This window comes from Kryptolebias marmoratus, linkage group LG22 (assembly GCF_001649575.2).
Source record: "Kryptolebias marmoratus isolate JLee-2015 linkage group LG22, ASM164957v2, whole genome shotgun sequence".
Taxonomy (NCBI): domain Eukaryota; kingdom Metazoa; phylum Chordata; class Actinopteri; order Cyprinodontiformes; family Rivulidae; genus Kryptolebias; species Kryptolebias marmoratus.
In genome coordinates this window covers 13,471,865-13,498,231 of record NC_051451.1, presented here as the reverse complement: position 1 = coordinate 13,498,231, position 26,367 = coordinate 13,471,865, and the positions used below count along the sequence as shown (strand labels likewise).

The following is a 26,367-nucleotide window of genomic DNA, read 5'->3' as shown; positions in this document are numbered from 1 at the left end:
TTGCGTAAAACATCACTGTTAAGTAAAAGAACCATGGTTTAGAAAAGTCTCATGAACAAGATCCTGTTGTCATGAAGTTTGTACAAGTGTTGAGTTTGTCCAGATAAATCCTATTAAAATGTTGGCTAACCCAGCACATTACAATAACTTCACCAGAAAGGTAATGATTATGCTGTCTTTCTGCAGATAATGGGATGTACTGTTAACAAATTTAGTGCAGTCACGTGTGAATCTTTTATAATTCCCCCGAATGCCACCATTTTGGTTCATTTACCTCATTTAGTTTCTCAATATCAGAGTGTGTGAGAGTTTTTTTTTTTTTTCCTGCCTGAATGTGACAGCTTTAAAATTTGGTTATGTAATATTTAGGATTATTTATTGACAGAAATGAAGACGAATACTCATCGTTGAAACATGATCCTGCTGATGTAGAATTGCATAAAAATAATAATTGTTGTATTTTGAGTGCACTGGTTGACATCCTCTCTTCTTGCAGGACAACCTAAACACTGATGGTAGGGTTTTAGTTTGCATGTTTTTGGTGAGCAGTGTGGTTTGGAGCTTGATAAACATATTCACTTGGCTGCAATATGCCAATAAAGCCACTAGATATCAGGATATGTAACAAATTAAATCTTAAATAAAGACAGCAAGAACAACTAAAGATCAACAAATGAAATATTTAGCAGAATTAAAGCATTTAGCATGACTGTAAATGTGTATGTGCTAATAAATTCAGCTTCTTAAAATCAATATTTTGGTTTTGGAAACTTTCTGGTTTCCCAGTGAAGAACATTTGGAGCACAAAGACTCAACGCCAAGAGTATTTTTTAGCGAATGGGATTTCTACTGTTGGATTTTCTTTGTTTATCAGAACACATTATTTAAGTAACGTAGTACATTTGTCACTTATTTTGTATCTACTGATGGATATAAAGCCCTCTTTTAGTTGTAACCAAGCTCTTTGTTTTGAATTTGTTTCGCTGTATTAACATGGAAAAAAAATAAAACAGCGAACAGAAATGTAAAATGTCAAAAACTCTGGTTTTGGAAAATGGCCTTTCTAAGTACTGATTAAGACAGACACCCAGACTGGTTTTAATGTCATCTCCTCTCTCTCTCCATCTCCGTCAGTCTCTATTTCTTGCAACCTCAATGGGTCAAGACCCAAAATGGGTCACAGGCCTATGTTTAATAGATCCCCATATGACCAGTGGGGTGATTTGCTTTTAGTACAGGTCCCATGATGAGGGGCTAAATGTTTCATTTGGGTCCCCAGTTGCAAAGATTTAAGAGCTCTGGACCTGAATGATAGCTAGACCTCGAGCTCAGCGGCAGACTGTAAGGGGACAGAGAGTCCTTGGCCTTCGCTCTAATTCTCACCCAGGCCCAGTGAAGGGGTCTGTCCGCAGCTGATAAGTGGTTTTAATGTGATCTCCACTTTGCTGTTCTCCTCCATTTCCCTCCCCTCATTACTGCTTTCCCTTCATTCTCTCCTACATTTTCTCACCTCTCACTCTCATCTCGTTTGTCTCCCCCTCTTGTTTCTGCCTCGTTCTGTCACAGATGATGGCACGGCTCCAGCTGAAGACGACAGGACTTTTGACCACTTTGGCCTTGTCCCTCTTTCTCGTTGTTGCTCAAGACTCTGGCCTTCCAGCGGTGGTACCAGAGAGAGAAGACTCGGAAGATATTGTGAGAAAAGAATCCCATCCGGTGCTGCTCAGACAGAAGAGAGAGTGGATCTGGAACTCTCTCTATGTGGAAGAACATAAACCTGTACCCATCCCTTTCAAGATTGGACAAGTATGCTCAACACTGGTTCAACCTAAACTATTAATAACCTATTATTTTAATTGTATATTTATCTTATTTCAGTGGTTGTTTAAAAAGGAGGCAAATTGTTATATTCATGTGACAAGAATCTAGGTCATTGGCTTGTTGTCTTCCAGGTCTTTGATGAATATCTGAACAATTTTGCCAAAGAACTGAGTTTATTTGTAGAAATTAGCTTGGAGGTTTTTGACTTGAATGCTCACTCCAACTGAGAGAAAGTTTAAAGCCTGTTTTGCCTTTTCTTCTGCAGCTCAGGTCGAGCAAGAACGTGGAAGTAAAGAAGTTTAAAATAGATGGTGAAGGAGCAAACACCATCTTCATGGTGGATGAAAAGGGAGACCTGTTTGTCATAACATCTCTGGACAGAGAGGAGAAGGCCTCCTATCATTTAACAGCTCAGATGTTTGATGGGAACAACCAATTGATAGAGAGCGCCGGGGAATTTGAGGTGCAGGTGAGAGACATCAACGACAACAGCCCCATTTTCCCAAGGACGTACAATGGCTCCATAATGGAAAGGTCCATCCCAGGTATGTATCATAGGTAAAAAGACGTTAGCTAAAAACTGTCATCAGTTTGTTTTTAATGAAAGTTAATGTACAACAACAATAAAATAAAAATATGCAAAGCTATCAAGTGAAGCCAATTCTCCATTTTTTAATGTGTAGCAAACAAAGTTTTGAAAATGTGTTCATCTGTGCTGCCTTAGTTTAAAAATATGCAAAAAATGAATGCTCACACCTGTCACAATCAATAGTGCATCCCTCTGTAAAATAAAGTACATTAGTGACTCAACTCAGCAATTTTAGCACTTAATCATATTGAATTAAGTCAAACCTCCATGATGTTAAATGCAAAAATATCCTCGTTTGAGTATCTTTGGCAAAACTCTAAGATAACTTATCATGCAGTTTATTGTATGTATCAAACATATATTTATTGTGTGCATTAATCCAAATCATCTAGGAACTAAAGTAGTTGAAGTGAGAGCAACTGATGCAGATGACCCGACTACTGCTAACGGAGAGATCAGGTACTCTTTGACTTCAGCTGGAGACACTTCTGCCTTCGAAATCCACCCCGAAAACGGTAGGCTGCCTGAAACGACATCTGCCCTGACTTCTGTCCTGCAGCAATACTTTTTTCCCCCCCTACCTTTTTAATCAAATTAATTTGGTGAAGCTGCTATTTTTACTTGAGCGTGAGTCAGCGCTGACCTCATAGATAACACCTTCTCTGTCGCTCGGCAGGTGTGATCAGCTGCAGGATAAACACTCTGGACCGGGAAACCAAGAGTCAGTATGTGCTGGTGGTAAAAGCTCAGGACATGAGAGGAATGCCCACTGGCAGCACGGCCACCACCTCTGTCACCATCACCATCACTGACGTCAATGATAATTTAGCTTCATTTACCAAAAGTAAGGGACACACACTGTTAGTAAATCTGCGTTTATGACAGGAAGGAGATTACATTTTTATGATGGCAGATTGGTTGGAACAGTTTTTATAAATATATACATTTATTTCACTGCTCCTAATGTGTGTTTCCTGTCCACAGACTCGTATACAATTCATGTTCCAGAGAACCACACGCTGAATAAAAAGATCGGCATTCTGGAGTTGGAGGACAGGGATGAGATTCAGAACAAGGAGCCCGAATTTATTATTCAAAATGGATTTAGGGAAATGTTCAATGTTGAACTTAGCCCAAACAAGGATGGCAACCTTGTGCTTAAAAAGGTAGGAATGCTGCAAATATGTTCCTGAAATCATATCAGCACAAATCTGTACATGCGGGTGTTGAATATGTAGCTCTAAAAGCACTGTCTGTTGTCTCATTTCGTCTGAAACATACAACTTCCAATCATCACGAGTGTTTCTAATAATATTTTTGCCACAGTCTCTTCAAGTATCTCTGGCAACCGCATGCATACCCTTGGATGGGAATCACTGAAGTAGAAAGAGATATATCACATGGATGCACTCTTTTTATGTTTACTCCAAAAATAAATCAAAGTGGCTGAGGATGTAATGTCCTCATACTTAAATGTACAAGCCCCTAAACTGATGGGAGGCTCCTGCACAAACATTAAGAGCTGAGCGCAAAAATATATTCTGGCATTTTCACCGACATTACAAACATCCGAGAGTTGATGATAGCAACGGTGCCTCTTTGACAGGATTTCCATAATTCTAATATTTAAATATACTGATGTTTGTTTGATCATGCTTCCTTACTCATTCTGACACCCCGCTGCAAGTAATTACATTATAAAATGCGAACCTGTAGCTTCAAACGTGAGATGTTTTTTGCCGGATGACAGTAATATACAGCACCAGTGTCGGAGCTGCCGCCTTCTGGTTGGAAAAGATATTTCTGTTTGCAGAAATTTTAGCAGGTTTACTTCACCAGATAAAGTATTTAGAACTTCAAAGTTGGAAGTGTGTTTTGGTGAAATAGGCTTGGTAATAACCTGCATGCACGCTGGTCTGGAACCAAATCGCACCACAATCTTCTGTCTGCTCACTTCACCCCTCTCAGCTCTGCAGCCCCTCTCATCTTCCTCTCTGGTTTGTGTTTACAGACTAAGCCAGCTCTCGGCCACACGGCGGTTCAGGTTTCATTCATGTTAAGCTGTTTACAAATGCCTTTGATACCCAGCGAATGAGTATCCCTGTTACCGTGAATAATCCGGTTAAAGGAATATTCCCGTCTACCTGTGGTGTCCTATCCACAGAAGAACAGTATTCCGGTTTCATCTACAACAGAAATGAGACTGTTAGGAATGCTGCTGCCATATATCTGACAGCACAAAGGTAAAAGAACAGATCATTTTCGAAAAGGAAGAAAAACAGCATTCAATTTCTGAAATGTTAGTATTTCATTTTTTTTTNAAAAAAAAATTTTTAAATTTTGAAATTTTTTGTTTTTTTTTTTTTTGGGGGGGGGGGGGGGGACCAGAATAATCTCATGAGAAACTGTGAAACAATTCCAGTTTTTTTTCATTAAAAACAGCTAGTTTGAAAAAATCAAATTGTGTTATTTAGCCAAATAACACAATAAAACACACACAAATATGCAGTATAACTTTCAAGCAGTGACCAAGCAGTTCTTTCCCCTTTGACGTCAAACAGGTTCACACTGGGATTTTCAGACAAGGTAGACAAAATCTTTTGTTGTGAAGAAATCAGAACACAATCTTTGGTCTCGAGTTGAATCAGTAGTCTGTGGCCGTTCAGCTTGATAGGCTCACTGAGAGCCGAGGACAACCGACAATAAATATCAAGCAGTGTCAGAAACTTTCTGGGAAAGTCATGCAGAGCGACTGCTGCTGCATTTGATATCTGATTCCTAGCCGTGTGCTGTCCACAATTGTCTCTTTTACCTTATCTTCCTCACTTTCTTTAATGAGTGCATCAGCTTCACCACCTAATTTCCTTTTATCGTTGGGCTGTTGGATCTTGCACCCTAAAGTCTGACTCAGGTTACTATCAGAATTTTATGATGTTTTTGATGGCCAAAAATTGCGCAGTGTGAGCCAAGCATAAATGAACTAAGCACTGAATGAAAATGATTTTAACAGCTTACATTAATGATTACAGTTTTAGTTGATGATTGAAACTGGAGTCTTTTTAAGTAAAAACATAAAGGCTCATAGCCCAGTTCTTCTCTATAGACTTTTGTTAGTCCTTTTGCTCAGTAAACTTGCATGTCAGCAACACTATTATAGTGTTTTTGTGTTGAGTTTCCATTGGTATCAATTGGAAATTCAAAACATCAAACATCTGTCATCATCACAAAATGAAAACCAAAAATGATTGTTTATTCATTAAAATCAAACAAATGAAGTCCTTGTATCATGGTTAAAAGCTTTTAATATAATTTATGTTTCAGCTTAAGACAACCTTCTCTTTTTTTTCCTGTACATGAAAAGTTTAGTCAAATTGGAAACTTTTGTTGCAGCTTTACAAACTAAAATCAGTGTGAAACCACAGGATGAACATATTCATGTTGCTTCTGCCGAGTTGTGTTACATTTACACCCTTTTTACACCTGAAATTATCACTTGTCCTTGGTGAGCAGATGGATGTACAAATTCGCAGAGGATGACATAAAAGATGCATTAGCGGAAAAAAAGTGCAAATGCAACATGTTCGCAGTATGAAAGAAAAAAATATATGTTTTTACATACTCTCGGGAGAATTACTCCAACTTTGAAGCACCTTAACTTCAAAATGTGCGAGGGACACAAGGTCAGGGGGCTAAAAGAAGTTAATTCCATCAACTCTTTCTGGTCTCTTGCAGGCTTTGGACTACGAGACAAAGAACAGCTACAAATTCACTGTCGGGGTGAACGAAAACATGCGCTTCACTGCCGACAACTCAAAAAGCGCTGTTACAAGAGCAGAGGTACTTATCAGGCATGGTAACTGTGGTCTTTAATCCTTCCTCAAACAATGAAGCCGCTCTGTTTTTTAATAAGAAGCAGAAAAGGAGTGTCAGGGGAGCAACAGCACAAACAAGAGAGAAAAATAACTGTTCACAAAAGCAACACTTTCTGCTTCAGTTGTCAAGAGGAGGTTCCCATAGATTGTTATTAGCATGTAGGTCTAAGTAATGCTAACATTTATTGGTATGTATGTGCATAAAGCGGGACACTGTATGAAAAAACTGCAAGGCTAAGCTTTCAAATGCTTCAAATATTTTCTCATTGACAGGTGAACATCAAAGTGATAGATGTAGACGAGCCGCCGGTTTTTTCTGAACCTATCTACACCTTCGAGGTTTTGGAAGAGCAGATGGTGACTCAAATAGGAAAAGTCCAAGCCAGAGATCCTGACACACACAACAGGAACATACAGTACGATTCTGCACAAACGCTCTCCCAAAATAACTTGTTTTGTTGCAGCTGGTTGTTTCGGCTGATCACTTGCTCTCACTGTTTAGGTACACGATCTTGGACAAGGACTGTCCCATTGGTATCAATCCAATCACAGGTCAATTGTTCACCTTGAAGAAGCTGGACAGAGAGCTGCAGGCAACACACATGTTTCAAGTTAAGGCGCAGGAGGAGCCAGATGGTATGTCACACATTCACACAAAGACTGCTCGGCTTTATTAATCCTGTCTCCTTAAAACAATAGATCCTCACATAAAAGATGGAAACCATGTGTTTCGCTTCAACAATAAAAGGGCATCACTCAAGAGAGGCCAGAGAAGGACAGCATGTTCTGTTGTTTGCAGCTTTTTTTCCTGAGTTTACAAAGGATGGGAGCATAGCACATTCACAGTGATTTTTATAGATTTAACTCATTTCAATAACACCTGGTCGCCCCACACTGGAAATAGACACTAAGCAGGAAAATCACATTAGTGTGTCTCTTTGTTCACTTGCTGCTTCCAAGACGAACCCTATATTTTTAGACAAGCAATGAATGAAAACCCAAAGATCTATTTTAGTTGCTTGTCACGATGTTTAAGGAGCACAATGGACCCCTGAGCTTGACGAGGTCCTCGATATACACTACTTGTGCTGTACTAAATATAGTTTTTTTAAAATCTCGGTGCAAGAGACAGCAAAAAGAGACATGAATTTATCAAAAGAAGAATATTCAAGAGGAGCATTAAAATACACGCAAATAAGATGCCTTTAATGCAACAAAAAATATACCTGTCAAGTAAACAGTTTGTAAATAGAAAACCTTTAAGTTTGTTAATCTGTGACATATTGATCACCATGGCTGTCTGATATCTTTGTTAAAGTAAATTATAAACATGCACAAAGTGCTGCACAATCTGCTTCAACTTGAACGTTTCACGTGTTGTTTCATGAAGTTTACAATAACACTTTATGAATCTTGGACTATTTTCCTTGGCCATCAGATATCCAACAGCACACAACACTGAAGTTAACCATGCGTTGTTGTCTCTCCTCTGCAGGCCTGGAGTCGATTGTAAAAGTTAACATCAACGTCCTGGACATCAACGACAACAAGCCTGAACTGTACGTCGAGGAGATCTACGTCTGTGAGAATGACATGGCAAATACGGTAAGAAAAACAGTATTTTCGTAGAAGTGTTGTACTCAAGTAAAATATCTTTTGTTTGTTTGTTTGTTTTTATCTTGATTTGCCTTGTGCATACTGGTAGCTTTCTTGATTGAGCTTGCAGTCACTAAAACCTGTATCTCACTGGGCTGTGACTGTTGAAAGTTATAGCTGGCTACTCAAAATTGCAAGAAAACAAGTGAATGTTTTTAGTTGCAGTCTCACAAAATGCTGAGTGTTTGCAACCAAGTTACCAGCAAGCCATGTGGCCACATATTGTGCTGCCAATTTTTCTAAATCATGGCATATTTCTGTCTGTGGCTTTTTGACTTGGTCGGCTTTATACCCACCTTGGCAGCCTCCCTAATGTTTATGATTTCTTCTTTTGAAATGAAAATGGGCATACTTGGACCAGATTTTTTGTGCAATTATTGTTTATCATCACTGTGGTTTTTAGACCTGGACATTCAGGACTGTAGCCTCAGATGTTTCCTATCAAAGGAGAGCTCCTACGCAGATGTCAAAATACCTGAAAACTGAACAGAGACGGGTTTAAGGCACCCGCAGAAAATTTGACGCCTAAATCTTTTTGAGCATGTTCAAAAATCACGTGATAAGACTGTAAGCCTCTGTGACTCACGCAAGGAAACTGAGACAAATGAAACAAATGTTTTTAGACGTTTTGAAGGCTCTCTTGTAAAAGCCGTTCGCCAACACGTCTCCAACAGTTGCAGCCCAGTGAGAGGATGGCTTGTTCATTTAGATTCAGGCACGTTGTAATTTTTTGTTTGTATTTTAAGACTAAAAGAAATTATGGGCAGTTATTACTAGACCTTAGGTTTTTTTATATTGTTTTGTTTCCAGGAAACAGGTTCCTGTAGCTTTAAATGATCCAACATTTTTCTTATCTTTTAGACAGACTGGGAAATAAAATAAGTTACATTTTTACACATGATGCAGAAATTTAGGACATAGTGTAAATGTCCAATTTCTGGCACATTTAAACAACACATTTCAAGTGGACAAATAAAATTTGCAGTAAATGGTAAAACCATGACATATCAAGCAAACTCCTATAATATCTAAACTGCACTCTTTTGCATGTCATTGTCTCCATGTAAGCGTGATCCCAGTTAAACGTTTCTTTCCTCAGGTGATTGGGACCTTGCAAGCCAGAGATAAAGATGAACAATTAGCCACCTTCACCTTCAGGCTTGCCAGTCAGAACTCCAACTTCTCCATCAGAAACCACGGCAGTAAGTCCTTTTGTGCTCTTTTTTTTCACCCCCTTTAATTTTCTTGCATGTTGTTCTAAACCGAAAGAGCAGCTTGGACCAGTCTCAGCGCTTGTTGCTATGCAACAGGTGAAACTGCTTGAAGTTGTGATGATGCTGAAATTTGACGTTATTTTAACTTCTCTACTTTAGTTTTCCGAAGCACTTAGCACACCTGACTGGGCCCTTAAGTGCTGTCTTGAATACATAAAAGCAAAAACACAAGCTATTAAAAGCAGGTGGGTCAAGAACATGCCACACCGCACTGTTAGGAAGCTTTTTGTTTTTATGATAAAATGCTTAAAATTTATACTCCGCAACCTAAATCAAAGGAACAATTGCTTATTGGGAAATTGTTCAAAGCTTATATATTCATTTTTGTATCTTTCAGAAATATTGTATAATAATAAGCAAAAGCTAAAAAGTCCAAAGCTGCATTAATTCACTGTACCAGCGGAGCAGAAAGAACTGAGTTAATCTCTCTGGGATTGTAAAGCATTTAAATTTGCTGTTTAAATGTCTGTATTTGATTTAACTTGCACTACGCATTACATTGACTCAACTATCCGACCCAACAGTCACAAATGGGCATTTGGAAGACATTTTTAGTTCTCATTATTTCCTGGTAAATGAGACAAAATGTTAGTGAGTCCTTCTAGTTTCTGGAGTGTTTACTGCCTTTGCATCCAGGTCAGTGGAGCTGACCAGCTACAGCAGAGTGAGCTCCTTCTCCGTAATGAAGCTGGCTTGCATTTAGAGTTAGAAGTTTAAAATCAGGAGAAGGAAAGAAGAAAAATAGTAAAATGAAATGTGAATTTTTACGTAAACCCACCTGTTAGTATAAAATTGTACTGTAAATTAAAGAAACATATATTTGGTTTTTGGACAAATATGAATTAATGGGAGCCTCTGTTATATTTAAATAACCATTAGAATGATTCAACAATTTACAATAATGTAAATTTTTCAAGATCAAACGTTTTAGTCACAACTGTATTACCATCCTGTCTGATGCAGGAAGTTCATCATGTTAAGTTCCAAGCAATATCCACAGTTAGGATCATTTAGTTAAAACTAAATAAACACATATATAGACATAAATGCACAGGTAATTGAATGTCTAGCATCCTAGATCCTCTAATGTTGTGAAATGACCGAGTTCTAGCAACTTTGGTCAAATCTTGAAAATTATGTCATGCTTAAGTTTACGCAATTAGCAAGATCTCATGTGAATGATTCTCTACTACTTCTACTACACCAATGTTTAGCTAAATATCTGCATAACTGACTAAACTATAGTATTTTTTTGTGTTGGCTATGGTGGCTTAGCTCGAGCAGCCATCTTAAGTTGAGCTGAGCTGAGTTTATCAGTTGTAGATTTAGATCCATTGGTTATTTTCTGAATGTTTCATTAAAATCTGTCTATTGAGTTGTAAAATATTTTGCTAACAGACAGGCAAGGTTACTCCAAAGGCCAAAGCTCTTGGCAAAGACCTTGCCCAAAGAGTAGTGCTCGGAGTACTTGTTTGAGATGACTCTCAGCTACTACCACAACAAATTTGAGTATCCGTCAATATTATAGCCATTTTTGTCTTTATTTTTTTAACCAGCTGGATGTGGCGACCATTTTTAAATGGGTTGACTTCAAAAGTTAATTAAATTTGTCCAGTGGCTCATGAGATATTTTGCTAACACTACTGACAAAAACAGATAGACTCAGGAAAAACATTATTGCTAACATATATTATTTAGAAAATCTAACATTTCAGTGTTTTATAAAGGTTAGTGCTCGGCTACGTCAGGTTTTGAGCAGCTTTTTTCAGCATATACAGATGACAAAAGAACAGTTTTAATTATTTTATATTTCTCGTCTTGTGTCGCTAAAATACACAAATGCCTACGGAAAAAGTGTTATCACCTGTTCTAGTCGTATACGAAAGCCTCCGGTAGTCAGACGAAGGTTGAGGTGAAGTGTTAATATTTAATTAAAGTGAACTGCTTTGGGAAGAAGATAAACAGAGGAAGGGAGAAAAAAAAAAAGAATAAACATCCCTCACTTATTTTCACTCTGCTTATGCCTGAAGGAGTTGACATGTTGAACTGATGGAGAAGAGTTAAAAAAAAAAGAGGGAGCAAAACGAAAGACAGATGAGAAAAAAGTGGAAGAGAAGATGAAACGAAGGGAGAGGATGAGCTAGGAAATAAGGGAGAGGTGTAATATCAGCGTTTGAGGAGAAGAAGAAAAGAAGGGTAAAAATCAGTTCAAGAGGAAGCAAGGGAAATGGAAAATATAAGAGCGGCGCTGGGACAAAAACAAAGGATGAAAAATGTTGAGCGGGACAGAGGAGGTCAGGAAGAGGAGGATGAAGTAGACGTGAAGAGAGAAATAGCTGTGAGGCAAAGACAGGAGAGCAGATGATGGTGTGAAGGAACGATCACATCAGAAACATCAAATGTTTCAAAGCGAGGTGGAAGGAGATGAAAGGTGCAATGAAAAAAGAGGAAGACAGAAAAGAGGAGAAGAGTTGTTCGATAACTGCTGGTTGTCACTCTGAATCTCTGCTCTATAGCCCCCCCCCCCCAAAAAAAAAAAAAAAAAAAAATCATCTGCTGGCATCTTACTAACATACTCTTCCAGCGCTCACACACAACGAGACCCAGAAAGTAAAGGCTTTTAAAATATTTATCAACTCCCACCTCTTTAAATTTGACAAAAATAAAACCCCAAAACAACCTTCATTACGGGAAAAGTCGCTGTAACGGCACCGGCGAAGTGACATGACTCCGTGTTTGGAGCTGGCACCTACACGGAGCTCTCTGCATTAATGCCAGTCAGGCAGAGCAGAAGGGACACAAACAAGAAGAAGAAGAAGAAGAGTAATGAGATGAAGAGAGCAAAAATAAATCTCTGGAGGACTGCGAGAAATACCCAGAAGCCTAGAAAGACAGAATTAAGAGAGGAAATCAGGCAACGAAAGAGTGGCAGACGTGGTTTAGAAGATGAGCGGACAGACGCGTTTTTCATCTTTTATTCAGCTGGTTAACGCTGCATCTGCACTAACGGTCTTCATCACAAGACTGTCGGAACAGCGGACTTAGTCTCTGAGCATGCAAAGTGAAAACAATGGAGAAACAAGTTCTTTAAACCTGCATTTTGTTTTCTGGCCTGAAAGAGGTCATTATTCCCAAAAGACTCTCATAGGATCTGTTTTTCCTTTTAGCATTTAAACAGTTCTAGAGACTTTCTGAGGATAATTATTGCCTGCTGCTGAAGGTGAAGCCTTAGCAATAAGGTTTTTGTATGTGTTATTTTTATTGAAACTCTCAGAAAGTAATCAATGGATGTACATCTACAACTACAAATCTTTGAAGTCAACCCAACTTAACAATACTGACACAGGTACTCAACATTAGCCAACACAAAAATAAAACTTATTTTAGACTAAGATAATCTTAGTCTAAATCTCTAACCTGGAAATCGTTGGGCAAAAAGCATTTCTTCAACAAATGCTGGGTCTTTAATTAAATCATGAGGCCCTTAAAAATACACATCTTTTATGGTTTTATTTTTTCTTTCTTTTATTTTTCCCTCTCGTAAGACTGTTGATGTTCCTATTATAGTAGGCTGAGATATAAATCCAAATTGAGTTTTGCTTCCTTCGTCACACACTGTAAGCCCAGTCAAAGTAGATGTATAATATATAAAGGTGAGTTTATTTAATTGCCTCTTTTTGCTTTTTTTCAGTGCAAAAAAAAGGAAATCTTTAAATAAAAAAAGTGTTTTAGAAACTGCTAAAAGGTTTCTTCAAACGTACTAATGATTAAAGAACCCTGCTTTTTTTTTCATTTTCAACTTCATTAAAAATCTTTCTAGTTTGTTTAAACTCCTAAAATAGTCTGATTAGTAAAGCAGGTGGTGGCGTGGAGTGGCGGAGTGGTAGCATACAAATGAGCCTCTAATTAACTAGCTTTGTTTTCATTAGAGCGAGAGAGAGAGATGGAATAGTTGGAATCAAGTGTTTAAGAAATTTACTCAATCACCTAAGATAAATTATCCAAACTACAGTTTCAGCGTTCACCGCTGCTGGGCTGTTTTTCTTCAAACTTGCCCCCTGAAACAGAGCTACCGTTTCTTTGTGGGGAGCTTGAGGTTCTTTCCTGTCATTGTGTTCGGCGAAATTCCTCCAGCTGTGGAGCGCTGAGGAGAACGGCTTTCTCCATCATCTCAGCAGGAAGCTTCTCCCTGCCTGAAATTTAAATAATGACTTTATTGTTCGCCTGACCTGTAGAAAACACAAAACTCTAATCTGCTTAACACCATTTATGACTTTTAACTAAATCTAATGGTGTCTTTGTTCGCTTACGGACTGTCCAGATGATAAAACACAAAACAATAGTCTTTAGGCAACGTTTTACAACATGTAGAACCCACTTTTAATGTTGTATTGTTTCTTCATTATCTAAACGCCCCAAAGTGACAAATAATCACAATTTATCTGTCTGGCTTTAGGTTAAACTCTTCTCACTGTCTTATCTCAGATCTTTTTTTTCTCTTTTTGTTTTGTATGAATTCTGGAGGCTTGATAGACTCAGCAGGTGTGCATTAGATCCACTTGAGAAAAATAATGATGAGGAATCAGACAAATTAGACATAGATTTTGCAAGAAGGAGAAGGAATTCTGTGAAGGAAAGTGTGGTTTTAATATGGCGCACTCTGATGATGATTACCATCATGCTTCTTGCTCAGACAACACGGCAGACCTGATAGTGAAAGACGGTCAGTTCAGCCTTGATGACCCCAAGGATCACAGCGTGGATGTGTGGATCAGTGACGGAGGGCGGCCCAACCAGACCAGCGTCACCAAACTGGCAATCAAGGTCTGTGTGTGTTTTATTCAGGGCTCTGTGAGTGCCTTTTTTTGGCTAGTATGGAACAAATTGCTTGAGAAACCTGCGCAAATGAATCACAAGTGTCCATTTTTTTACTTCTAATTAGGTCAAACATTCCTCTAAACTGACTGCTTCACTGATTTCTTTGTATATCTGGTTGCAGTTGTGTCAGTGTGATGCTAGACGAAATCCTGGGCCGTGCAAAGCCGGTGCTCAGAGGATGGGAGTCAGCGTCCATGCCCTGATAGCCATCCTGCTCTGCATATTATTCATATTGGGTAAGTTTCATTGTTACCACCCTCTGCCAAAAGGTGTGTGTGTGTTTGTCTGTGTGTTAGCAAAATATCCAATGAACACCAAAATGGCTATAAGTTGTGATTAGGACTTAATTAAGCCTATATGTTTGATAATTGCGAAAACAGATATAACAGATATACAGATATAAAACGTCTTGCAGATATTGAGCTAAACTCTGGTGTGTTGGCAGCTGAGAGTCATCAGCAACAAATACTCTGAACGCTAATAGATCATCCAAGACATCTGTTTACAACTTAGGAATGCAAGGCAGCAGGGGATACGTATTCCTTCAAGGAAGGCTACTTTCATTAATTTTATCCTATTCAACTTGTTTGTTTTGCATATTTTTGTTCATTTTATGTCGATCTATCTGGACATCACTTTATGAGCAGCTTTTTGATGTGGTGAAGACCATCTTTTCTTGTCTTTTTAAAGTTACCACCACTTTTTAAAAATGGATAAAAATGAACCTGTCTTGCTCTCACAGCTTTACTTCATACAGTATGTGAAAAAGCTTTCTGTGGAGCAGCACAAAATTTAATTTTTTTTTATGTTTCTTAAAGAAATGTCATCTTTTAGTGTTTGAAAACAAAAAATGAGGTGAAATTCAAAGGCTTTTGTAGCCTGTTCCTCATCTCTGCTTAACTGCTCCTAACAAAAAACCCAAATCCTTAACAAGGTCATGTTTTCTTAATACTGTCAGTTTTGAGCCTGACATTAGTTAAATCTGGGATTGCTTGTTTGCAGAATTTCTTGGTTTGTACTTTGGGAATAAGATCAAACAACCTGCCTTTACATTTTGCTTCACTGATATGGGGGGAAAGTTAAAAAATAAGCATTTGTGCTCCCAAGATTGGAAAAACCTCAGGCACAATTAGGTTTGAATATTGTAAAAGTACAAAACTTTCATACTTGTGTTTTTAAAACAGAGCTGCATAAATACTCTGCTCTCTGCTTCCAGTTTGCTTTAAAGATTTAACAAGTTCAATGACAAAGCATTAAGTGAGGTGATGATAATATAATTTTGCTGTTTTCAGTAGATTTTTTGGTGTCATATATCAATCGTCTGAGTGTGTTTTATCCCTGAGGGCACTTCCTTTTTACACACCAGTCCAGGTGTGTTACGGACCAGGGAGGCACATATAAACAGGTTCAATGATATCTGCTGACATTATAGCAGTGACTTCATAAAAGAACAAACAAAAAATACTTGTCCCTGCTTTACAAATCACTGAAATCCTCAAACAAAACTATTCATGCAATAGCAAAACATCTGCAACTTGTCACTTATTACACCAGATACCTAGATTAATATGTTTTCTCTCCAACAGAAAATATATTTAGCATTTTTTAAATAATTTATATATGCACCTAAAAGGCATCAAATGAGCTTTTATCACAATATTTCTTTATTATTAAGCTGACAATTATTTAACCACATAGGGGCTCTAAGGCATAATCTTCAATCTAATCTAAATTTGTTTGTTGTTTTCGCAATTATCAAACATATAGGCTTAATTAAGTCCTAATCACAATCAAGTCAAGTGGCAAAAACAAGCCAAGTGTATTATCACGAATGACATGAATAGTCAGATAGAGTTTGCATGTAAAATATGAATAAATCTGTGACATGCTTGCAGCTTGAATCAGTTCAAAAGACTTTTTTGCATCAGCTAAATGTATTTTAATCAAAGTGAAAGCCTTAAACTCACTTTGTTGCAGTTCTCTAAAAAAAAAAAAGAAATTCACAAAAGTAGCATCAATGATAGATGCCTCTCTGAGTGATTGGAACATGTGATTTACCTACTCTTGCTTTGCAATACATAGGATTTGTGTTTTGTGTGGGTAATCCCCCCTCCCCTCCCGGTGTTGTTGGTTTTATGAATAATGCAGCGGCGGATGTGGCAATAACTCCTGTGGTTGTGTGCTCAAAATTCTCTTTGATACCTTCACCTCTGCACTTTTTTTTTCAAAACTTTTTCTTTCCTGAAGAGAAAAAAAAAAAGGTGGCGGTTGTCACGTTGGATCAGGGACACACTGGAGATAGTTGGTCAAACATGAGGGACGAGAAGTGCTGAAGATTGAAGGAAAAGAGACGAGAAAGACGAGGGGGTGGGGTGGGGGGAAGAATCCTCTATCTAGACTCGGTTATGTGACTGTGGAGATGGGTGGAAGGCAGATTGAATGCAACTGAGACGGAGATTCGGGCTGCAATCAGACCAGCTGAGTGACAGGGACAGAAAGAGGTTTGAGAGAAGCTGAAGAGGAGAATTGTGGGAAAAGCAGTGGAAGAATAGGAGTGGTAATGAGGAGAGTTTATCAGCTCTTTAGGTGCCGTCTGCTTATCAAACACCACCAAACACTCAGCCTATTAACTATTAATACACTCCTTCACTATCGTTCCTTTCCCCCCCACTTTTTTCTTCATCTCTCTTTTCCTCTTTCCCTCTGGGTCTTTCTGTCTCTCTCTCTTTTCCTACCACTCTTCCTTTTTCTGTCTCTCTTTCGCTTTATCAAACACCCACAAAGCAGGCTAGATTAACTATTAAATGCACTTGTCGTTATCTGTTGGTGCCCAAAGCAATTTACCATTCACAGGCATATTTTTCTCACATGAAGTCAGGTCTGACACACAGAAAGACATTTTTTTTTTCCTCAGTCCTCTTCAACAAAGACAGGACTTCTTTCTGCCTTCTTTTTTATTTTTTTTATTTTAACACTCTCTCCCGTCTGTTGTCTTTCTAAGTCTGATATCGCCAAAGCTTATTAAACTGCAGAGCATGTGTTGTAAAAGATTAATCTGTTGGTTTCCCATGCAAACCCAAATTAGTCCCATTCGCCCTCATCTAAAAGGCATGGCTAATGCTGCCCGTCCGCCGAGAGAGAAAAGGGTTCATATCGGGACCAACGCCTGGGGCCTAATCTAATGTCAAACGTAGCCTTCCTTTCCTCCTCTTCTCATCTGTCCTTGCTCTTGATTCCCTCATCATTTCAGTCTCCCGTTTTCCTCCTTCCCTCTCCCCCCAGTCAGCAGCTGTTTGCCTCATTTGTTCCTCCTTTTCTTCTGCGTTCCTCTCCGTACTCCTCCACCACGGCCACGGTAGAATTCAGGTCACAAGCAGAGGAAACTTTACAGAGTTTCTTTTAAAACAACTTTCTTATCAAGCTGAACTTGTTGAACTCAGCTCAGTATAATCAGAGAGGGGAAATTGAGTCTTTCTTCACAGCTTTTCTTTGAACATGACAGTTTTATTACAATTATCCAAGCCATTACCACAGTCATGCATTCAGTATACATACTCATCCTCAACAAGAGAGGGTGTCAATATTTTGGATTGCTTAGGTCTAAAAATTACACATGCAGTTCCGAAATTATACATTTTAGTGGAAAAAAATCTATGTATATTGATTAAACAAGTGTAAAAATGTGATTCCCTTGACTAGTTTAATCCATATGAAGGTATTTTAGAAAACAAATACTACCCTAAAATAAAAGACGGCACTTTTCAATTGAACCTTTCAAAACTGACCAAATTAAAAATGTTTACCAATGTTCAAGTATTTGTAAACTAAAAATGACTAAAATTACAGTAACTTACTGGCAGCAACTTTATAATACAGCAAAACTCTGACAAAATGTATTGTTTTCTTCACTTTTTGACTTATCAGCAGATGAAAGAAAAGTTTTGGAGAGGAGCTAAAAGTAATTTTAGAACAAAACGATAAAGAAGGGAACACTCCTCCGTTTAGGATTTGTTTCGTTTCAAACTCTGAGCTTCTGAATGTTTAAGATGTGACCTCAGCTTGCTCTCCCACTAAACAGTCTTCCTCTTTTAAATACTTTCATTGTACATCAGTTCCTGAAAAGTTTTTAAAGCACTTGTTCCCTCTTTTACACAAACAGCCTTCTGTTTTGAACGTATATCTCAGTTTTAACTTTTCCATTGTTTCTTTATTCGCACACTTCCTTTCCTCTGCTTCCCTTGTCTTGACCCCATTTCTTCCTTTTCAATTCTTCGTCACCCGTTTGGTCTGATTCAACCTCCGCCAGCTTGGTTTTCTTGAACGAATTTCCCCTTCCCTCCTTGTGTTTACTGGGCCTATCTTCCTGTTTCTCGTGCTCCTCGCTGTTGTCTCTCTTTGTGCAGAGATTGCTTCTGCTGAAATCTGGCTGAGTCGTCGTTTCTTTAAGACTACCTTTGATGGTGCCAAATAAATCCAACATCTCTCATCCAATAAAAATCTTTTGCCCTCATTCTTGCGTTAGCGTTCCACTTATTTCACGGTCAAATTCCTGTTGTTTGGGTGTTTGAATTTTCTGGCATGGCAGTTCATTTCTGGACTACTTTTTTGCCACTTTTAAAGAACAAAACTAAATGCTACTGAATGACCTTTTTTACAAAGATTTGTTCTTGTCTACTGGATTGTCATATTCCATTTCTCCTGTGCTCCGTGCAGTTATAGTAATCCTGTCCGTGATGAGGAAACACTGCCAGAAGGATTCGCTCGCCAACATGAAGAACAGCGGCGAGATTCACGAGCAGCTCGTCACGTACGACGAGGAGGGAGGTGGAGAGATGGACACTAATGGGTATGTAGATGAGGAGGAATAAGGCGAGACACTTTTAAAACACCTAAATATAACCGAGCCTTTCAATCACAGGCTCCCATTTGTTTCTTCACACAGAAAATTTCTACCTTTGAAACAAACCAACTACTCTAGTCTGAAAATGGTGCAGGATGACAGAGGCAGTTTTTCTTTATTCCAGCAAATGTGTTGCCAAATTGTTTGTGGAGTCACGAGCAATCTTCTTGTTATTAATTTTTTTCCTTTCCGCTTCCTAAACAATACTTAATCTGTACCAACAGCTGAGTGTAGCCTTTACAGTTTAAATCTCAAGATAAAAGCACTATTTTGGTAACAAAAACTCGACTTTAGGCTTTCTGAATAACACTTGTGTTTTGAAAGGGTAAATTTTTTCCTACATCCACAAAAATCATATCTTGACTGGTGTTTTGACTAAATGTTTGTTACCCTGGAAACAAATTACAGACTTCAAAAATTCTCTCTCCTCCTGGTCCAATGATTTTCCGCATTGTGAGAAGTCAATCAGCTCTCAGCACATTAAATTATGGGGTTTGCCTTTCTTTCAGCTATGACGTCTCCATCCTCACCTCCGCTTGCAACGACGGCTCCTTGCTCCGCCATCCCGATTGCCTCCCACACCCGTCCATGTACGCCATGGTGCAAAAACCCCACCACCACTCTCAGCCCACCGCGTGCAAGGGCGACATGGCGGCCATGATCGAGATGAAAAAAGACGAGGCGGATCACGACAGAGACGGATTCCCGTATGACACGCTCCACATCTACGGCTACGAGGGACCCGAATCTTTAGCCGGAAGTCTCAGCTCTCTGGAAAGTTCTTCTTCCGGGTCAAACTTGGATTACGACTTCCTCAACGACTGGGGACCGAGGTTTAGGGTTCTGGCTGAGCTGTACGGCGTGGATGGATCCGACTACTACCATCAGTACTGATAGAACCTCCATTTTTTCCCCCAGAATGTACACGTGGAAAGTGTGCATCAGTGAAAAGAGCCATAAAAACACTCAATGAACAGAAACATGCAAGTACCACACACATGCAGAAAAAAAAACAACTCACATTACAGAGTACTCCAGAGACTTTTTTGCCTCCTAAAAACACAATCAGGGGGGTCTTTTTTTCCCCAAAAAACAGTTAGCTTCACTTGTAGGTCAGTGGATTCATTTGTGTCTTGTGCCTCTTCTCTATTCACTCCCAGTCAGAAAATAAGAGCTTCATTAAAATCCTGGAAGCTCCCACAGGCTGAACGGAGGATTTATTAGTAGTATTAAATTTTTACCGGCTTATCGTTTTTTTTCTTTCTTTCATTATTTTGCTAATATCTATTGAAACAATTAAACAATTTTTAAAGTAACTCAAGGACATGACACCATAGGATTAAGTAAAAACTAAGTGCTTCAGACATTTGCAAGAAGATTGATTTTTAATGATGGTTTGAGAACGTCACACCATGAAGACTTTTTTTTTTCTACCATCGTGATGCAAGTTCCACAACCTGCAAAGTTCAAACTGATGAAGCTCCTCTGCAGGCCAATCAGAATGAACCTCAGATGATTTACTGGTTCATTAGGTCAGTGATGTTCCTCGGTTATTCCATTTTGTTGTATTTGTTTATGTCTCATCTCTTGTTTGTAGCCACTTTTTGGCCACTTTACCCACATGCTCAGTTAAAACTTGTCTTTTCTCTTTAAAATAGTATTTGAATTTCCATTAAAAGGCTTGGACTTAACAGTTAAACTCTTCCTTTTAGGCGAGCTCATTAGACCAAAAATTGAATTTTTATTATTTGTTTCCTATTTGGGATGCAAACCAGTGCATTTCAATTTCTGCAGTATGTGATTTTTTATTTTTTTTTAAATGGTTGCAAGAAAAGTTTAACAAACTGAAAACCACTGAACAGCAACACGAGTTAAAGCGTTGGCATTTAATGATACGACTTAGGAGCCATTTTCCACATGAGTCATTTCGTCCATTTTCCCAGTTATCTTCTGCTGAAGAGAGAAAAGACAATAGACAGACAGACAGGAAATGGCTCTACTGCTGCTCAGACAGAATTACAGCTCTTTCCCAGGTTTTTATTTGACAGAACTCATCATCACCGTTATTGCTGTGATGAAAGCTGAATCCTTTGAGGCAGGCTCAAACAAAAGTCATTCTCACAACTCAGGAAGCATAAGCAGCTAGTTGGGCTGCCGTGATGTCTCTGATGTGGCTTGAATAACTTTAACCTCCCATCCTCTTCTGGCTTCTGTTAGGTCACAACACCTCCATTCAAAAATACATGAAAATGTTGGAAATCTTTAGAATGCTAACTTTTAGCTGAACTCAAAACAGATGAATGGACAGATTCAGGAAGTTGTTTAGTTTCCATAGTCGTGTCCCTTTTTAATAATTGTGTTATCATTTACCATCAACAGGTGGATGTTTCAGCTTACTGTACTGATGTTTGCACTCATTTCCTCACACTTTGCAGGCACTAATTACTTAAAAAATGTGATTTTCCTTTTAGTAGCAAAGACACTTGTTCACTTTACTGAAAATGTAAACGTGCTCCACAAACACTCTGGCAGTTTCTGACAGTTTATTGATATAAATGTGTATGATGTGACAATATCGTAGGTGCCACTGCTTCTTATTTTACTGCACATCTGTCCAAACTAAGAAATCCTGAAACCTTGAATGTCCTCTGTGTATATGTCAGCCCATCATTAGCTCCTGAAGTAATCACTCGTTCCCTACGGACCGTCTGACCCCTGACCTGGCTCTGTAGAGCACCTGAGCAATTTATCACTCAGCAGCATTTCAATAATAACTGCAGGCCTTTTGGGCGTATTACGTAATGAAGTGGTAATAGATTATGGCAGTTAAAAAGTAATTCATAATCCGTCATAAAGGTAAAAGGTCAGCAGCCGTTTGTAATGGCGACATCTGTATCAGACGGTAGCGCTCTGGCTTAGTCATGCAGAGGCGCGTCATCATTAGAGTTTCTTTATTTTAAAGTGTTTAGTTTAATTTTAGTTTTATTCATTATAGTGTATTTACTCTGCTGCTTATTCTGTTTTCTTTGGACTTGAACATGTTTCCTTAAAACTAAGACCAGCTTGGAATGCCATTGGAGAAATGGTGGACACAATAGCCGGAAGCCCTCTGAGGGCCTACTTCATTGATATTTTTATACACTCGGAGCAGCCAGTCCGTTCGTCTCACTCTCAGTCTTTCCCTACTTGTTTTGCCTCACCGTATCTCCCACACGCCGCCTCGCTCTTTGTCCTTTAATCAGCTAAACCAAACAGTGGAGTCCAGCTTCCCGTCCATCTGGGGTTGCGCCCGCCCCTTCCTGTCTGTGTTATCACTCTAGTGAGCCAACACATTGTGCTCACTTCCTGTTAGCGCAGCCTGGGAAACGGCCTTGGAGGGGAAGAGGGGGACGAGGCAGGGAGAAACACGGGATGAGGGTTTAAGATGGGAGAAAGATGAGGGGAACAAGCAGAAATGAGTTCAGAACAAAAGACGTTTAAGATGAAATGCAGAGCCAGAACACACAGGAAGTGGTGCCAACATCAAGGCTACAACAACAACAAGGCTATTTCATGTTTTTGAAGCCACAAATTTCGTTTAAGAAATGAAAATTGGTCCAGGTCGAATTTGGAAAATTTTAAAAAGAAATCTTCTCAATTTGGGGCCCAAAATGGCAAAACATAAAGGTGAACATTACTTCAGTTTGCGCCTCTTATTACTTTTACTTTTTTCTTTTATGAAAATGTTATCTCAGCCAAGTTCTAGTAAAAACCAACAAAAAAACAGCTGAAAAAGTGGAGAAGAAGAAAAGTAAAGATAGTTTTAAATAAAAACACAAAAAACAGACAGCTTACCTTGCTACTGTCTTTGAAAACTGAGATTTAATCCTTTTTATGATTTATTGGATAAAAAAAAACTTTTCTACGCTTTGATTTTTAACCGTGGCACCATTCAAGCTTTTTGTGTGTGTGTGTGTGTGTGTGTGTTATTATTATTGTAATTCTGCTATGTTCTTAAAAAAAATCTGTATTTGGAAAAAGAAAATTTAACCAGCTCCAGCAGAAAGAGGTGCTGCATTATTGTTGTCCTTTCAACAATAACTGTTGGCTGCAGAGTTTATGTGCAGATAATTTAAAGCATTTTCTTAAAGATACAGACAGATTATTTTATAAGCAAGTGTTTAAAATATTGAATCAAGAAACAAAACTTAGAACACAAATTTCAAAACACGTGCTAAGTCAATGTCTGCTGTTTAAAAGTGTCATGTTTGTTTCTATGCCATGTTCGTGTGGCCATTTCAAGTGTTTTTGCTCCTTTCTCCAGAGAAATTTATAAAATAATTCAAAATATGGCTAATGTTAAATGATTCCTGTGTTTGAACATTTTGAAATCATTTCAAAATCCTTTTTTGTGTTTCAAAAAAACAACTGTGTCAGGGTTTTTGGACACTAACTTTGTGTAACAGCATTTCTTTGCTTAAAAGGAAAAAAATTGATGCAGCTTGGATTCATACAGTGAAAACATGTCTCTCAGGGTGGGATCCAGGCCACAAAAGTTGTTTGTAATTATGGTAAAAAAAAAACCTAAACAAGCAAAAACAGCTTCAGAGAATTCAGTACACTGGTTTAAAGTTTGTCATCTTACTTTGTGTTTTGTGTGTTTCTCATGCATTGATTGAGGAATTTTACTCTGAAAAAAAAATCTATCTAAAAATAAATGTGCCTAATAGTTACTGCTCTTTCCTTTTGTTCAAAATTCTGTACTTAAAGGAGTTCTTTTTTTTTTTACTTGCTGTAAAAATGAAATTACCCTCACTTATGACAAGTTAAAGAAAACAGCATTGGATGCATGACTGGATTCCTGAGTGGATACATGATTTTTGGTTTGTGTGCTTTGATGTGAGTGCCCTTGTACATACACACAGATTAGTGTTATCCTAAATAAGAAGTAGCATCTACACAGATAGGCTTTCTCATGTGTAAATACGGTAAGGGTTTGTAAGGGAGCAACATGTGCCTTTTATTCTTTAAATAAAGATACTGTAATTCTTCTTTTGATGGTGAACACAATGTTGTTGGTTTTTTTTTATTATGATTGTTTTTATGTTGTATAGCAGCTACTTTTTATTACCTGACGTTTTTGTAAGTGTACAATCAAAATAAATACTCAAATCTGTTTTGTGATTTATGTCGCCGTGCATTGATTTAGCAGTTTAGCAAAATATAGATGTCAGTTTCGCAGTTTAGCCAATCAAGGTGATAACATGTTTAGTAAAGTGGAGCTCTGCTGAAGTGAAGCTCCAGGTGATTTTGACTGCTGGGACATTGATGCCAGACCAACATTAGCCCTGAGGTACAAAGATCCAACCACATGTTCCTGCAAGCGATTATGCCCTCCTGGAGCTGTTCCAAGGTGTCTCATACATCCGGCCTGCGAACGTCCATCTTTGTCTCCTCATGCCTGGTTTAACGTTAACAGAAACAACTTCCTGATGGTCAGATCTTCAGATCCTTGCTTGCTAATTTGTGGTTTGGTGTTAAACTTATTTAACATTTATTCTGGGTTACAAACTTGAACTGAGTATTCAGCGACAATTCTTATTTTGACAAAACCTTTTCATTCTGATTTTGGGGAGTCAGCTTAAGAATTTTACTCCTCTCTATCCACAGTCATCTAAAATGTAAACCTATATGTTAGACCTGACAGTACTTCATCACTCATCCCTTAATCCTCCTTTTTACCATGAAATTATTGGAATCGTTTCATTCGTAATTCATTCTTTGATCTGTAAATAGTTTGTCAACATCCCCATTTTGTAATAAAGCCATATACATTTTGAGTACTTTGTGTTTAATTCTTGTGTGTGCGCGTTTTAGAGGGTCAAACTGTGCTATGAACCCAGATTCCAATGCATCAACTTGAGCTAAGGCTAAAAAAAACTAGAGCTAAGGGTAATCTAACAGAATGAAACGCTATATCGAAGGTGTTTGCTTCATACATAAACTAATTTACTCCAAACTGAGGTTGATCAAAAAGCTATCTATGACAGGTAAGATATTAATTGTTCAGAATTTCACAGGTCCCTACTTCAAAACATCTGAACTATTCCTTTAACAAATATATGTTTATCATTAAAGATCAGAAAGGGTGAGCCAATAATCTTCTATTTTACTCTGCTAATGAATGTAAGCAGAGTGGTCTGGGGTTTAAGATTGGGTCAAAAATAATTACATTGCATGGTTTTAATGAGAAAACATTACATGGTTTGCAGCAGATTTCATCTAGGATAGTTGAAGTGTCTACATGGATCTAAAAGGCAAAAAAAAAGCAAATGTGGTTCACATTAGCAGCAAGTTTTCATACAGTGTGGGATCAATTTCATCGTGAGGCCCAAACTTAAACTTTGACATGTGATCAGACGTGACCTGGAGGATATCCTGTGCTTTCCAGATTTCCAACCCAAGTGTAAAGTAACCGCAGGTTTGCGCTGTTCTGTTATTGTTCTGGGTTGTGGGTTGAGACGGGTCAGACCTCCATATGTGTGATCATGTCCATAAGAGACTTGACTGATTGTCCAAGATCAAGAGGGTCAGAACAAGAGAGGGAAGCACAGATATTGTGAAAGGGAAAGGCCAGAGTGGCATTGATTCTGCCAAGATGTATAGTGGACTCTGAGCACACTGTGCACAACAAAAAGCACACTCTGGAAACCTCAAGCTTTTGTGAATTTCTGGCTTACAGATCAAGTTTTAAAATAAGACCAGATGTTCATTCGGTCTTTGTTCAATGTGCTTTCGTTTTGTGTTTCTCCATGTCAAGCCTCCCTCTGCAGATACACAAACATGTAAAAATCCCAAAAACCCAAACATCAAAGTATCTAATTGTTTTTTTGCCTTAAACAATGATCCATGAAACCATTGAAGCAAAAGATCCATCCTGCTTTGTTTTACTTCTAAGAAAACATAGACAGCAGTTGTTGCTTTATAGATGATCAGATTTTTGTCCTTTTTGTCTGGTGAAGAACATTAATTCCAACGTTAAATGGTACTCTAAAGTAGGGCACTCATTTTTAACAAATCTTTTTATACACAGGTCCACCACAGCATTAAAACCACCTGTCTAGTATTGCGTGGTCACCAAATCAGTTCTAAATAATCTGGAGAGAGAAAAGGACCTGTGGGGACGTGGTTACAGATGTTGGACCTAAAGTGGCCTGAGGGTCACAAAATCTGGCCTCTGTGGTAAAAACAGCGCATTCCATGAATGCTTTATATGAGTATTTTTAAAAACTTCTGCCGTTCATCATGTTAAACATCTTTTTGCAGTTCTTAAGCACTTTTTGTTGTGTTTGACAAGGGTGGAAAGCTTGAAGAGTGCCAGATGTAGAATGAAAAATA

General features: G+C 38.3%; 1 protein-coding gene across 1 annotated transcript in view; it reads left to right on the top strand.

The window, feature by feature from the left end:
- cdh5 (cadherin 5) overlaps positions 1 to 24,153 on the top strand; it is a 32,938-nt gene extending 8,785 nt beyond the window's left edge. The window contains exons 2-15 of the mRNA XM_017431792.2: positions 1,567 to 1,806; positions 2,087 to 2,366; positions 2,803 to 2,925; positions 3,087 to 3,254; positions 3,395 to 3,576; positions 6,143 to 6,247; positions 6,556 to 6,698; positions 6,785 to 6,918; positions 7,778 to 7,887; positions 9,038 to 9,140; positions 13,906 to 14,036; positions 14,212 to 14,326; positions 18,804 to 18,936; positions 19,500 to 24,153. Of these exons, the coding sequence (XP_017287281.1) occupies positions 1,567 to 1,806; positions 2,087 to 2,366; positions 2,803 to 2,925; positions 3,087 to 3,254; positions 3,395 to 3,576; positions 6,143 to 6,247; positions 6,556 to 6,698; positions 6,785 to 6,918; positions 7,778 to 7,887; positions 9,038 to 9,140; positions 13,906 to 14,036; positions 14,212 to 14,326; positions 18,804 to 18,936; positions 19,500 to 19,884 (2,352 nt within the window). The 3' untranslated portion in view covers positions 19,885 to 24,153. The remainder of the gene's footprint in view (positions 1 to 1,566; positions 1,807 to 2,086; positions 2,367 to 2,802; positions 2,926 to 3,086; positions 3,255 to 3,394; positions 3,577 to 6,142; positions 6,248 to 6,555; positions 6,699 to 6,784; positions 6,919 to 7,777; positions 7,888 to 9,037; positions 9,141 to 13,905; positions 14,037 to 14,211; positions 14,327 to 18,803; positions 18,937 to 19,499) is intronic.
- The last annotated feature ends 2,214 nt before the right edge of the window (positions 24,154 to 26,367 follow it).